The sequence below is a fragment of the Ictidomys tridecemlineatus genome, chromosome 15 (assembly GCF_052094955.1).
Source record: "Ictidomys tridecemlineatus isolate mIctTri1 chromosome 15, mIctTri1.hap1, whole genome shotgun sequence".
Lineage (NCBI taxonomy): Eukaryota > Metazoa > Chordata > Mammalia > Rodentia > Sciuridae > Ictidomys > Ictidomys tridecemlineatus.
The window spans coordinates 49,484,020-49,499,072 of NC_135491.1; the positions used below are offsets into that span (position 1 = coordinate 49,484,020).

General features: G+C 41.0%; 1 protein-coding gene across 5 annotated transcripts in view; it reads right to left on the reverse strand.

Moving 5' to 3' along the window:
* Positions 1-15,053, reverse strand: part of LOC101958629 (ATP-dependent RNA helicase DDX19A) — a 27,656-nt gene continuing 12,603 nt past the window's right edge. For 3 of the 5 annotated variants that reach the window (XM_005318410.5, XM_013366016.4, XM_013366020.4), the window contains 7 exons: positions 14,462-14,564; positions 13,995-14,109; positions 9,652-9,829; positions 9,011-9,248; positions 6,680-6,842; positions 6,023-6,214; positions 1-5,592 (listed from right to left, as the gene is read on the reverse strand). In XM_005318410.5, the coding sequence (XP_005318467.2) occupies positions 5,531-5,592; positions 6,023-6,214; positions 6,680-6,842; positions 9,011-9,248; positions 9,652-9,829; positions 13,995-14,109; positions 14,462-14,564 (1,051 nt within the window). In that variant the 3' untranslated portion in view covers positions 1-5,530. Of the gene's footprint in view, positions 5,593-6,017; positions 6,215-6,679; positions 6,843-9,010; positions 9,249-9,651; positions 9,830-13,994; positions 14,110-14,461; positions 14,565-15,053 lie in introns of those variants that run through there. The other 2 variants (XR_013430983.1, XM_078032655.1) reach the window with 2 other exon arrangements.

Consider the following 15,053-nt stretch of genomic DNA (forward strand, 5'->3'; position numbering starts at 1 on the left):
TTGAGCAGAATAATTTATTTTTTGTTGTTTTTCTTTTAAATCATTAATCCTCATTTGGAAGAGGTAGGTCCCAGCACCCAGCCCAGATCTCCTTTTCTGCAATAGTTATTTAAACTTTTTTTTTTATTTCCTTCCCTTTCTCTTTCTGAATTAAAAAGAACCAAAAAAAAAAAAAAACCACAAAAAACCTGTAGTCATCTGTTTTGTGTATGATCATAGGTTTATCTGGGAGTGAGGAGCTGTGACCAAATAATGACTAAGGATGTTGAAGATATGAAGGGAAAGCAAAATGGCTCCCAGATATCCACCTCTTACATGTGAGCCTGGTGTCATGAACCACACTCTTTCAAGTCCCCAAGACATTTAAATCTGAGTATTTTGGTTAAAAATGAACCCATTGCCACCTCTTCAGTTTTCTCCAAAAGAGAAATCTGTTAGAATTCCTGGCAGGAACTTTCATAAATACAGAGTATCCATGAGAGGCTCAGTGCATTTGGACATACCAAAGCTGGGCCATCTCCATCTCTCTGGGATGAATTCATCTCTTGGAGGTTTTCCTCCTTGCTCTGGCATGGCTCATCAATCTGTAGCCTGCTCTTCCCACCATACCACAGGGGCCTGCATTTCACTGCAGGTTCTACATAGAAGGGCACACACAGCCTACCTGCCATTGGGAGAGCATCAGGAGGCAGAGTACCTCCCCCAGCCTAGAAGGTTGCTAAGGAAAAGATAAATGCTTAGATAAATTGCCATGTAATAACTGGGTAACCATTGGGAAAAGACAAAATTAGATCTATACTTTAAACCATTCACCAAAATAAATGTTAAGTGGATCATAGAACTAAATGTAAAAATTCCTAATAGTAGTAGCTTTTTGATGTATTCAAACAGATTTTATATTTTCTATAACTTTGTAGTTTGTTTTTAGATGATTTTTTTCATAATTTCTAGCTCCCCTTATTGTTAAGGATATTTTTTTTCACCTATTTGTATATGTGTATGTTCCCAACATTTTTGTTAAATACCTCATCTAAGGCTGTAATTATTACTATTTTGAGTTTTTTCTTCTTACCTTAAGTTGTAAGAACTGTGATATTTCATCATCTACATAGCAGATGCCATTTTCTTCCTCAATTCCCTGGTCTCTAAAAGTTTTGGTTTTGTATTTCTCCATCTACTTTATTTAATGCCCCTCTGTCATGATGAAGACTTTTAAAATTTGGAAATGAAAGACTGTCACTGTTCACTCTTCTGAAATAGTGGATCAATGGGAGGAGCTCCTTGGGAATTTTGCATACAATGGGGCCTATCAATTGTGAGGACTAAATAGTATTAGGGTGGCCAGAGGATCAGGCATTTCCTGGGGTTGAGGGTTATGGGTGTGCTGTGGCACCATCTAGAATTGGATCTCAAGAGCAAGAAAAAGGGAACCTCCAGAACCACACTTGCCTCTTTACAGTTTCTGCCAAGTTCACATTTCCTTGGTGCCAAATAAGTCCCATGGCTGTACCTCAGTTTCTCAGGGATGTGTGCTGTTCATCTGGAAGAGGTGCCATATTTGGGTAAGCAATATACAATCTAAAACAGTAGGTAGGTCTTTGGAGAGAAGGTGTTAGCTTTATGGCCTGGGATGGAGTGGGTAATACACACCTGCAGGTATGCTGGCTATATTCCAAAGGGAAGCAATTAAGTATTTTACCTGCCACAGGAACAGTAGTAGACTACCATTCAGCAGGCAAGGAGCTATCTCCTGTGATTTGTTCAGTGAAATAAGAAAGCATCATTCTATTAACTGAGGGGAAGGATAAAGTCCTAAAACTGAATTTTAAAAAATCAAATTATTCTTTTTTGAATGTGAATTAAAAAGCAATGTTCCTTCTCATTCTTTCAGAAAAAAACAAAACAAAACAAAACAGCTTCTGCAGTGAGTCTCTGCCTGGGTAACAACCACCACACAAAAATACAAGAGGATCCCTCTCTGCCCCTGAAGCTTGTTGAACCATTGGTATCAAGACCAGCATGGCCCTCAGGATACAGAATGAATACCTTTCCTGTTTCTGCTCCTGAGAATAATGCAGGCAGTTTCTGGCAGGATGGTTTCTCTACAGGAAAGAACTTGTGAAGTAGAAAAAACATTTGGTAACTGCACTTGGAAGGGTCTGAGTGTCATCCTTTGCTAACTTTGCTTTTTTTTTTAAATATATATTTATTTTTTACTTGTAAGTGTACACAATGCCTTTATTTTATTTTTATGTGGTGCTGAGGATTGAACCAAGTGAGTGCCTCATGTGAACTGGGTGAACACTCTACTACTGAGCCACAACCCCAGCCCTACCTTTTCTTTTTATACATTAAAATTGCAATGCATCTTCATTACAAAAATGACTCAAATACATAAAGTAAGTAAGGCATGAGTGGACTCCTGAACAGGGGCAGGGGAAGTACTGTGTACTGAGTTGACTCCAAGCAGGGGGGCTGCTCGGATTTGACCTTCAGAGCAGTTATCTGACAGCCTAGTCCACTTCTGTACTGGGCCCAGCAAGTGTTCAGCTTCAGACCTGCCCACCACTTGGCATTTCTGCTCCACTGCTCATCCACAGAAACACTCAACTTGTTTTTGAGTCAGATGGTAGTTTTGTTTTTGCACTCTGTATACCACTGCTCTGTGGCTCAGAGCAGATCTGTTGCTCCACTGTCTGGCTTCCTGTCTCCCCCCCCCCCCCCCCGACTTCTTCCCATGCATGCCTGGCCCCCATCACCACACCACTTCCCCTTGCCTCTTGCTGTAACCTTGCTCCTCCCTCACCCCTTCTTGAAGTTCTCCTGGACGCCCAGGTGTGCTATGCACTTGCATCCTCTCTCCTGCACTACATTCCCACAAGGCACTCAGTCTTTCACAACCTCACACACATCCATTCCCACGGAGACCTTTTCTGTTCTTGTCCATTCATGCAGGGGCCATGACTGGCCATGCACCAACAGCAACAGCTTTGCCACACACTCACCCTCTATGGAACAAAAATCTCCCACAGCCAAACAGTGGACAAAACAATGACTTTTTTTTTGGTACCAGGGATTGAGCACAGGAGCACTGAGTCACATCCCCAGTCCTACAATGACTTGTTTCTAAGATGAGTTCTCACTATGTTGCTCAGGCTGATCCCTGGAAGGGGATCAATCCTCCTGCCTTAGCCTTCAGAATAGCTGGGACTGCAACTCACACCACAAGTCTGCCTAAGTTTATTTTTTGCATCCTGGGGATGGAACTGTGGACTTTGCATATGCTAAGCAAGCACTCTACCGCTAAGCTACTTTTTAAACTTTTTTGAGACAGGGTCTTGCTAAATTGCGCAGCTTGGCCTTAACTTATAATCCTCCTGCCTCAGCTTCCTGAATAGCTGGGATTACAAGCTTGTGGCCACTGTGCCTGGTCCAGCTAATGACATTTTAAGGTCAACAAGAACTAAAAAAAATGTATTGCTTAACAATTGTCTCTACAGGAAATATGAGTAAATTTTTTATAGTATGAAGAAAATTTTTCTAGTCATGACATAAAATCCAAATTTCTTAAAAAATGGAATCTTAACATTGAAATTTTACTTTTGGACTGGGGATAGCTCAGTGGTAGAGCACTTGCCTAGCATGTACAGTGGGTTCCATCCCTACCCACTTAAAAATAAACTTTTGTGTGGCATGTTTAAAAAAATGAACTTGTAAAGAAACACTAAGAAGGGGATGGGATTGTAACTCAGTGGTAGAGCACTTGCTTATCATGTGTGAGGCACTGGGTTCGATTCTCAGCAACACATAAACAAAACAACACTAAGAAAACATCCATCACTTAAGACAAAGTCTAATTTCCCCAGCATGAACAGGGAGCTAAAACCCACTAAGGACTTATACCCCAATAGTAAAACAAGAATGGGCAGCTTACAAAAAGAGAAAATAAAATTATCCAATAAACTATAAATTTGCCAAGGCTCAGTAAATTAAAAAAAAAATAGCAATGACATTTTGCTACTCAGACTGGCATTTTAAAAATAAAGTTGGCAAGCAGGTAAGAGTAAATAAGTATTTTTGTATTACTATAATAACAAATAGGAAAAAGCTTTTTGGCAGGAATAACTGGCAATGTATTAGGAATTTAAATATTTCCATTCTTTGACCCAGCAGTTCTTCTTCCAGGAATATATCCTAGAGCAATTCTTACCAGTGCTTCAAGACAAGGACAAAGTATTCACTGTGGCACTGTGGGTAACCTTGCACGCTGGAAACTTCCAGTGCCTATCATTGGAGCCACCAGGATATAAATGCCAAGACTGCTTACACGCTGGAGTGATGCCATTTTCCAGAGTGAAGTAGATGTATGCTAGATGGGTCATCATGTCTAAGACATGGTGACCAGTAAAAAAGCAGACTGCATAATTGCACAAAGAGCACAATCATACTTCTGCAAAAGAAAGTTCGGTTGCTTTTGCATAGAAAGCAATATGACCCCCTACTGAAGGGCAGGGAGCACTTTCACATTATATATAGATGCACATATTTTTAATGAGCATATATTAGTCTAATAAGCAGAAAAATACAAATCATGATTAGTAAAGCCTTTCTCATAATTACTTTAAAATTTCTTATAATGAATGATGCATATAATTTATCTGTCCTTATTCATACATATAATGTATGAATTAAGTACCCAAAAAAGTCCACTATTATGGATAACGGCATAATTAGAGTTTCACTTGGTCACAACTTCCTTTCCAAACTCTGCTCAGCTCCAGGCACCACATGACACCCCATGGATAAGAACTGGCTAACTGGGCCAAGTCTCCTGGTGGCCACAACCAGGACCCAATGGAAATGGAAAGGGGAAAGCAGGCCCAGATATCCTCAAAGAATTTGACCACTCGTGCCAAAACAATCTCTCTCACTGACTTCCATGCTTCTTCCCAAATCTCAAGTTCATAAAAGGAGCCATGATGTTCATCAGGGAGGAAGAGGGAAGCTTCCAATGAAGACAGACAGCAAAGGTAAAGCAACCAGCAGGATGATACTTGAAGGTAGGAGAAACATTCACAACAAGCACAGGAGAGGGGCAGTGCAGAAGCCTCCGGCTTCACTCTACCCATGGTGTGGGACTACACTCATGTCTGGCCCTGCCTCTCCTGAGGACATCTACCTGTCATTTCTTCAGGGCTGTAGGCTGGTCCCAAGCCCCCCGCCAGAAAGACAGTAGGTAGGGAGGCCCTGGATAAGTGATTACCATCAGCAACCAGATTACTATAAAGATAGGGAAAATCATATTTTAAAAGGGGTGAATTTAGGACTATTTCCAAAATGCAAAATTTCAATTGTCTCCCATTATTTGCACACATTTTTGTCAAGTCCAAACATAATTTAAAATGAGGTAGGTAGCTTCTCTCCTCATGCCTTTGTCTTTGTGGTGACAGTTGAGGCCTGTGCCATGAAAGCACTCATCTCCTGGGCAGGGGCAGCCCCGACGGCGGGCACCAGTGGCTGGTAGAGCTTCTCAGTTGGCTATTTTCTCAATCTCGTCCAAATCATCTGTGTCCAATCTTTCTATCTTCTTATCTGGGGGGAAAAGAAAGATGTGACGAGAGACCAAAATGGGGTTGCCATGGAGACACAGCTGAAGTCACCCACAAGGACAGTGTGGCAGGAAAAGCGAAGACACAGGACCCTGCTCAAGAATGGGCCGCTCTTTGGGCCACTACAATGCTCCTTCCTCTTAACCCCAAAGGCTTCCAGAGCCTGAGCAGGGAGCTCTGACCAACATCCAAAAGCCCAGGGCCTTCAACCTGGCCACAGGCGAATCATCATTAGAGCCCCTAAGCCCCCATCATATGTATGCTCCTTGAGAACACCCATCCAGCCAATGGTAGAAGGGAAGGGAGGGAGCATGTATAGGGACAAAGGCCTCTCTCAGGGCCACAGGAAAACTTCCCCTTTCCCCACATCCACCACAAAGAGGGTGCCTGCAGGAGACCCTCTGGGGACTCACTAAAATGTTCCTGGATTCTGTTCAGGATGTTCATGCTGTGCTTGCTGTCAACCATGTTCACGGCCAGGCCTCTCTTGCCAAAGCGGCCAGTGCGCCCAATCCGGTGCAGGTAGGTCTCGTTATCTGGGTTCCCGTCCTTGTCCACAGGAAGATCAAAGTTGATGACCACAGACACTTGTTCAACATCGATGCCTGCACAAAGGAGGGACACAGAGGAGTCAGGGCCAAAGACGTGGTCAACCATGCACCCACTCTGGTGGAGGGAGAGTCTGCAGCAGGTCACCTCTGGAGTGCAGGCACAAGAGAGGATACATATTGGCCTATGTACCAGAACCTTGCAGGTACTAAAACCATGAAACCACAAAGCAAGTCTTTGCTACACACGCAAGAGAGTCTGAAGACACAGCCACAGCCAAACACCTAGAGATGCCCTGGAAAGAGCTGACTCTGTTTTGAGTGTCTCCTTGTACCTGGGCATGACTCTTGGCTTCTATACATTCCCATCACCCGAGGGAAATCCCATCTCTCCTGAAAAGGATTATCCCTGCCAACCCCAGAGGGCTCCTAGAGACCATCCAAGTCTCCTGGATGTAAGGACTTCTCTCGCTAACAGGGCTGGATGCCTGAGCCTAGGATTCCAGGACAGTCTCTGCTTACCACGAGCACACACATTGGTGGTCACCAGAACCTTCTCTTTGCCCTCTCGGAAGCGCTCAATCACAGCAGCCCTCTGCTCCACCATCATTTCTCCACTCAGCAGAGCCACCTGGTGGCCTTCTTTTGAGAGCTCTGCTGCCAACCAACTAGCTGTTTTGCGAGTCTGGAAGGAAAATTATTTGAGAAATGAAGGTACCTAAAGAGACTGTTTTTGATCTGGAAGACTCTTATCTGAAGGGTTAAATTTCCTAAAACTGCCAACCTGATGTGGTATAATAGAAAGTAACTATGTCACCTGAGTAGTAATTTTACAAAAACGTTCATACTACAAAAATATTTTTATATAGATTTTCAGATTGACACAATCTTTATTTTTTTTTTTTGGTGGGCTGAGGATCGAACCCAGTGCCTCACACATGCAAGGCAAGCACCCTACCACTGAGCTACAATCTCAGCTCCATACTACTATAAAAATATTTAACTTGTATAGATCACAAGGGAAAAAGTCAGGCACAGAAGCCCATGTCTATAATCCCAGCTATTTAGGAGGCTGAGGCAGGAGGATCATAAGTTCAAGGCCAGCCTCAGCAATGTAGCAAGAGGCTATCACAAAAAGTAAAAGGGCTGGGGATATAGCTCAATGGCAGAGTAGCTGGCTAGACCTTGGATTCAATCCCCAGCACTGCAAACCCCCCCCCCAACAGAAAACAAAAGCCAGCCCACCAAAACAACAAAAAACAAGAGGGAAAATCAAACAAATTATGATTATGAGTCTAGACTCTTTTAAGATGTCCATGTGATGAAAGGCATTCAGAAAGGATGGTTCTGGATTAAGGGAGTCTCAAGAGATATGACAATTAAATGTAAGCAATCCTGGGTTGACTTATAGGTTTAATATAACAAAAAGCAATGAAGAACATTTCTGAAGAAGGTAGAATATGAAACTGTATTTGAGAAAATGTTATTGTATCATTGTTACAGGAATGAAGGTGGCACCATGGTCAAGTGGGAGAATATCTCGTTCTTAGTAAACATTTTGAGTATATGATGTCTACAACTAACTTTAAAATGATTCAGCAAAAAGAAAAAACACACCCAGGTTCAGTGGCTAACATCTGTAATCCCAGCAATTTTGGAGGCTGAGGCAGAAAGATACCAAGCTGAACGCCAGTGACTTAGAAGAGCCTGTCTCAAAATTAAAATAAAAATAAACAGGGGGCTGAGTATATAGCTCAGTTGGTGGAGTGCTTGCCTCACGTGCACAAGACCCTGGGTTCAATCCCCAGCACCACCAAAAAAAAAAAAAAAAAAAAAAGAGAGATATAAAGACAGAGAAAAGTAGACGCTGACCAGTGTGGGGTATGAAAGTACTTTTTAAATTTTTTCCACTTTTTTTTTTTCCCCAAAATGTTTTAATCTGAAGTGGAGACGGGGAGAGGTTTTACTGCTTAAAAAAAAAAAAAAAAGCAAAGCTAATCAGAGTTACATATCTTTCAATAAGAGAATGACTTGTCTTAAGTCTTATATTCTCATATCCATGGCATTTGTACCATTTTCTTTTTTTAAGTTAACAGGGATTAAACCCAGTGGTGCTTAACCACTGAGTCATATTTCCAGCTCTTCATTTTTTGAGATAGGGTCCCGCTACAATGTTCAGGGCCTCTCTAAATTGCTAAGGCTGGTCTCGAACTTGCAATCCTCTTGTCTTTACCTCCCAAGTCACTGGGATTACAGGTGTATGCCACTGCACCCAGCCTTTAGTATCATCTTGAAGTGTTCTTCAGAGATCTTAAATATTTTTAAAAAATATTTATTTTTAGTTATAGGTGGATATAATATCTTCATTTTATTTTTATGTGGTGCTGAGGATCTAACCCAGTGCCTCTCGCATGGTATACGAGCGCTCTACCTCTGAGCCCCAGCCCCAGCCCCCAGAGATCTTAAATATTTACTCCTAATTTGTTCATTTTGCTTTATGTGTGTGATTTATTCTTCCATTTTTCAAATGTTTCTTGTTTGCAGTTGGGAAACTGTGTGTATTAATTTTATAACCACCCATCTTGTTAAATTTCTTATTTTTCCACAAATATCAGCTTATTCTCACGTTTTCCAATAACATATCACGTACAAATAAGATATACAGTACAGGAAGCTCTGTTTACCCTATGTATCTCAGAAACTGTCTCCTTATTTCTTCAAAAACGACTTCCTTTCTTGGCACACACTGGAACCTGCTCCTCCTCAGCACAGAGGTGCAGCTGTGCATTCTATTTGTATAGCTTATTTTCCTAAAGGGGAAGGGGGCAGGGCAGCCCTGAAAGTGCTACTCACATGGCAGAAGATCATGGCTTGTGCGATGGTGATGGCCCCATACAGGTTGCACAAGGCCTGGAACTTCTCGTCTCTGTTATTGCACAGGACATAATACTGCTTAATGGTGTCCAATGTCTCCTCCTCACGCTTTAGTTTGATAATGTTTGGGTCTGGGACCACTTTCTGGGCAAACTTCCACACAGAGTCTTCAAAGGTGGCAGAGAAAAGCAACATCTGGCAGTTCCTGGGCAGCATCCTGCAAGGTGAGACCCAGGCACTTTATACAGCATCCCTGGGATAGAGAGAAGAAGCAGGTCCAGGGTTGCATAGGGGTGGGTTAGGGTCCCAGATCTCCTTTCCCAACCCAGGCTGGGAGGACGGTCAGTGCTGACGTGAAAATGGCCCACCAAACAATTGCTTTTTCAAATATCAGAGTAAAAAATGCAACAGCAGGCTGGAGTTATGGCTCAGTAGTAGAGCACCTGCCTAACGTGTGTGAGGCCCTGGGTTCAATCCTTAGCACCACATAAAAATAAATAAATAAAATTGTACACAATACAACTTAAAAAATATTAAAAAAAAAAGAAAAGGAAAAAGAAAGAAAGAATGCAACAGAAGCAAGAGGGGCATCTGAATTTCCTCCTCACTCTAGTTCTTACCTCTGGATGCGGATGCTCTGATCTTGGTGGCCTTGAGTGGCTATCATCACGTCGGCCTCATCTAGAACAAATACCTTGATCCTCTTAGGGTCAATGAACCTGAGCTTGGAGCACCAGTCCAGGACAGTCCCAGGGGTACCAATGACAATCTGCTCACTGATCTTCTGACCCCTTTCCACTGTGGAGATGAAATGTTTTCTGTGGGTATTTCTTTTTTTTTTTTTAATATTTTTTAGCTTTAGGCGGACACAATATCTTTATTTTATTTTTATGTGGTGCTGAGTATAGAACCCAGCGCCCCATGCATGCGAGGTGAGCGCGCTACCACTTGAGCCATATCCCCAGTCCTTTCTGTGGGTATTTCATAGGTAAAGCCAGCTCTGGAAATCAAAGTCTTGCCTATCCTTCCAGGAATAGTAGAAAAAATTAATTTCAGATTTCAAAACACACCTGAGTGTTGTCTCAAATCTTAGTTTCTTTTACTGTGAAACGAGTAGAATGGCATTGTGATCATGATTAAATTCCATGCCATGGACCCTCAATAAATGTTCTACATTCTCCTATAACTTAACATCATACAATTCTCTTTATGATTACTCTTCTTCCTTTTCTATTATCCATTCACCCAAAATTCACTTAGTTCCTCCTTTATTGGTAGTTGTGACAAAATTTATTTATCAACTGGCAAAATTTATTGCTCTATTCTCTCGTCTCTCTAGACATTCTATTTGTGTAGCTTATTTTCCTAAAATATGGAGCTCTTAAATTAACAAAATACTACATTATCCTAAACTATAGCTGGTTGGAATTGAAACTGTTACAATCATTCATCATATTTTCTAATTTATGTGCCCACTGACCAACACTTCCACTATTAGAAATTAATCCTGCAAGTACAGTTTATGTGTGAAGTAACATGTGCAAGAATACACACAGGGGCTGGGATTGTGGCTCAGCAGTAGAGCACTCGTCTAGCACATGCAAGGCCATGGGTTTGATCCTCAGAACTACATAAAAATAAATAAAGGTATTGTGTCCAACTAAAACTAAAAAATAAATAAATAAACAGAATACACACAAAATATGATGAGTAAGATAAGATACACCCAATGTATGACACCAATGATACTTAGGAACTGAGATGAAATAATCTCCAAAACATATTATTAAAAGTGAAAAAAGCCAGATGTGAAGCACTTGCCTTTGGTCCCAGCTACTTGGAAGGCTGAGGCAGGAAGATCAAAGCCAGCCTTAGCAAGTTAGCAAGACCCTGTCCCAAAATAAAATAAAAGGGAAGGGGGATGTAGCTCAGTAGTAGAACACCCATGGATTCAATCCCCATTACCATAAAAAAAAAAAAAAAAATTTTTTTTTTTTTTTTTTAAATTAGCTGGGTATGGTGGCACATGCCTATAATCCCAGCTACCCAGGTCTCTGAGAAGGAGAATCATAGGTTTGAAGCCAGCCTGGGCAACAGAATGAGACTGTCTCAAAAAGAAAAACAAGAGCCAGGATAGCAAGTTCAAAGCCAGCCTCAACAATAGCGAGGTGCTTATTAGCAACTTAGTGAAAGCCAATCTCTAAATAAAATACAAACTAGGGCTGGGTGGCTCAGGGGTTGGGTACCCCTGAGTTTAAGCCCCAGTACCAAAAAAAAAAAAAGAAAAGAAAAAAAAGGGCTGGGCATGTAGCTCAGTGGTAGAGCAGCCCTGGGCTTAATTTCCTAGCACTGCAAAAATAGATAGATAAATAAATTTAAAAACAAATACATAAGCAAATATAAGAAGATCTGCTAAAAAATGTAAAATAAGAATGTCAGGGCTGGGTTGTGGCTCAGCGGTAGAGCACTCACCTAGCACGTGCAAGGCCCCGGGTTTGATCCTCAGCACCATATAAAAATAAATAAAATAAAGATATGTGTCCAATCAACTACAACTAAAAATAAATATTTAAAAAAAGAACGTCATTCTTATTAATTTTGTATTGGAAATATACCTCTTATAGTGCTGGGGTTCTGGCTCAGTGGTAAAGCACTTGCCTAGTATATGTGAGGCACTGGGTTTAATGCTCAGTACTACATATGAATAAATAAAATAAAGGTCCACTGACAACTAAAAAGCATTTAAGAAAAAATTATTTACATTATATGTAGTGAGTTTGTTGCTGTTATTTTTAAATTAATAAGTACTTCTAAAGTTTCTCAGTTTTAGCTTCTACTATGGTTAATAGCAATAAATATAACCTACAAAAAATAAAAAATGCTTTCCTCAATAATATTGAATGTAAGAGAATACTAAACCAAAAAACTTGAGAACTGCTGCTCTATATAAGCAATTATAAACTGCTGGGGACAAGGGAATGTCTCGCTTTTCAATTTTTGTTTTCTGTTTTTTAAATTTTTATTTTTTAATATATATATATATATATTTTTTTAGTTGTTGATGGGCCTTTATTTATTAATTTATATGTGGTGCTGAGAATCGAACCTAGTGCCTCACACATGCTAGACAAGCGCTCTACCACTAAGCCACAACCTCAGCCCCATGGTTTTTTTATTTTTGGTACTGAGGATTGATCTGGAGGTACTAAACCATGAGCCACATCCTCAGCCCCTTTTTATTTTATATTTTGAGGCTGGCTTTGAACTTGTGATCCTCCTGCCTCAGCCTCCCCAATTGCTGGGGATTTTGTAATGCCAAACTATTTCCTAAAACAACTATACCAATGTATACTCCCTTCCAGGAGTGTGCCTGCACTTCAGTTCTGTCTTCACGAATATTTAGTATTATCAGATACTTTAATTTTTTCTCAGCTTAGAGGGGCATAAGGTTTCCATTTCTTTGTTTCCCAGAAGCCCAATTAGGCTCATCATCTTTTCATGTCTATTAGACATCTGAATTCCTTTTTGTGCAGTGGCTGTTCAATTGGGCCTCTTCTGTCCATTTTCCTAGTAGAGATTGATTGTTTTCTTATTGATTTGTAGAAGTTTTACATATTCTGATACTTTCTTTTCTTTCTTTCTATTTATTTATTTATTTATTTATTTATTTATTTATTTATTTATTTATTTATTTATTTATTTATGTATGTATGTATGTATGTATGTGGTCGACACAATATCTTTATTTTACATGTATGTGGTGCTGAGGATCGAACCCAGTGCCTCCTGCATGCTAGGCAAGCACTCTACCACTGAGCCACAACCCCATCCCCTATTCTGATACTTTCTAATGACCCATTTCCTAAGAAATCTTTCAAATCCTCCCATGCTCCCCTCTTCACTTTAACCCATACTTTCTACAGCACATATAGAAGAATTGAAGGAGGGATTTCTGATTTGAGATGAATGTATTAACTATACATGCTCTCAGTTTCCTCTTATTAGGGCTGATTCATACAGTTAATGGAAGGGATCTGACCCCAACCTACCATCCCCAGTCTTGCGAATTCAATACCTCTTTATTAGGCAGGTCCAGAACTATGGATGCCAAACTCAAAATTCCATCTTTTCAATGAAGAACTGAAGACTCTAGGAACTTCATGAGCTTCAGTTTAACAAATTAAAAATTTTTTAAAACTAGAGAGGAGGGGCTGGGGATGTGGCTCAAGCGGTGGCGCGCTCGCCTGGCATGCGTGCTGCCCGGGTTCGATCCTCAGCAGCACCACATGCCAACAAAGATGTTGTGTCCGCCGAGAACTAAGAAAAAATAAATAAATGTTGAAATTCTCTCTCTCTCTCTCTGTCCCCCTCTCTCACTCTCTCTTTAAAAAAAAAAAAAAAAAAACTAGAGAGGAGGAACAGGGATGTAGCTCAATGGTACAGCACTTGCCTAGCATGTGCAAGGCCCTAGGTTTGATCCCCAGGACTGAGGCAGGGGACTGGAAAGTACAGCTTACACATCAGCAAGTATTTAAACAGACACAGTAAAAGCACTAGGGTGAGACTGATCTAAAAAGCTGAATATGAGCTAGAGATGTGGCTCAGGGGTAGAACACATGCCTGGCATGAGCAAGGCCCTGTTTTTTTTTTTCTTTTGTTGTTGTTTTAATATTTATTTTTAGTTATAGTTGGAAACAATACTTTTATTTTGTTTACTTATTTTTATGTGGTGCTGAGAATCGAACCCAGGGCCCCACATGTGCTAGGCGAGTGTGCTGCTGCTGCTGCTGAGCCACAACCCCAGCCCAAAGCCCTGGTTTTGATCTCTGGTGCAAAAAGAAAAGAAAGAAAAAGAAAAAATTATTTGTACCCTCAAAAGCTGAATATGTTCTCAGCTTCAAAATCCAAATATGCAGCTACCTTCCCCCACTGCTCATGTTTGGATCTCATTCCCGATACTCACATTTATTGCCTCGAACAGCATAAGCAAGCTTTAGTTCTGGATGAAATTTGCCCATCTGCTCAATCACTTTTCCTGTTTGAAGTGCCAATTCATATGTAGGGGAGAGGCACAGACACTGACAGAAAAATCATACAGGATGAGTTTAGTAACAGAAAATAGGTTCTAACACAAGTATGTAGTTATTATGACTTGAACAATGCAGGGAGTCACAACCTCCCACTTTCCAATAGTGGACTGAAGTCTTCAGTAGGGAGCCCTAGCTTAATGGAATCCCTGGCATGGTGGAGGCCTTTGTAAGATGCTGCTTTCAAATGAATTCTATTAGGATGAGGCCTGGTGTGTTAATCTGTTCTGCCTGAGCCATGGCCTAGGCTGTCAGTAAAGGTCAGGGTTCTTATTAATCCTCCCACCAAATGGCTCCTTCCCAGGGCAGGCAAGCCCCCACCCCCAGGCTTCCAAGCCCTCACCTGAGGGTATCTGTCTGTTGGTTCTACTCTGCTAAGCATGGCCAGGACAAAGGCAGCTGTTTTTCCAGTGCCAGACTGAGACTGGGCAATCAGGTTCTGTGGACTGGATTGACAAAGAGCAAAAAAGAAATAAATATTGGTTGAACATAATAAAATATCAAAATGTTCTTTCTGGGTAGAAGGAATATTTTCCTCTTTATGCTTCTCTGTATTATCTAGATCTTCTGCATTGAATGCAAATTACTTTAATATATTTTTATATGTTATTTAAAAATTTAAATAGTCAAGGAAATAATGATTGTTTTGGATAGGTTGACACACAGACACACAGACACACACAAACACACGCAAATCCTCATTCTTTTTTTTTTTTTTTTAAAGAGAGAGTGAGAGAGGGGGGGACAGAGAGAGAGAGAGAGAGAGAGAGAGAGAGAGAGAGAGAGAGAGAGAATTTTAACATTTATTTATTTTTTCTTAGTTGTCCGCGGACAGAACATCTTCGTTTGTATGTGGTGCTGAGGATCGAACCCGGGCCACACGCACGCTAGGCGAGCGCGCTACCGCTTGAGCCACATCCCCAGCCCTAAATCCT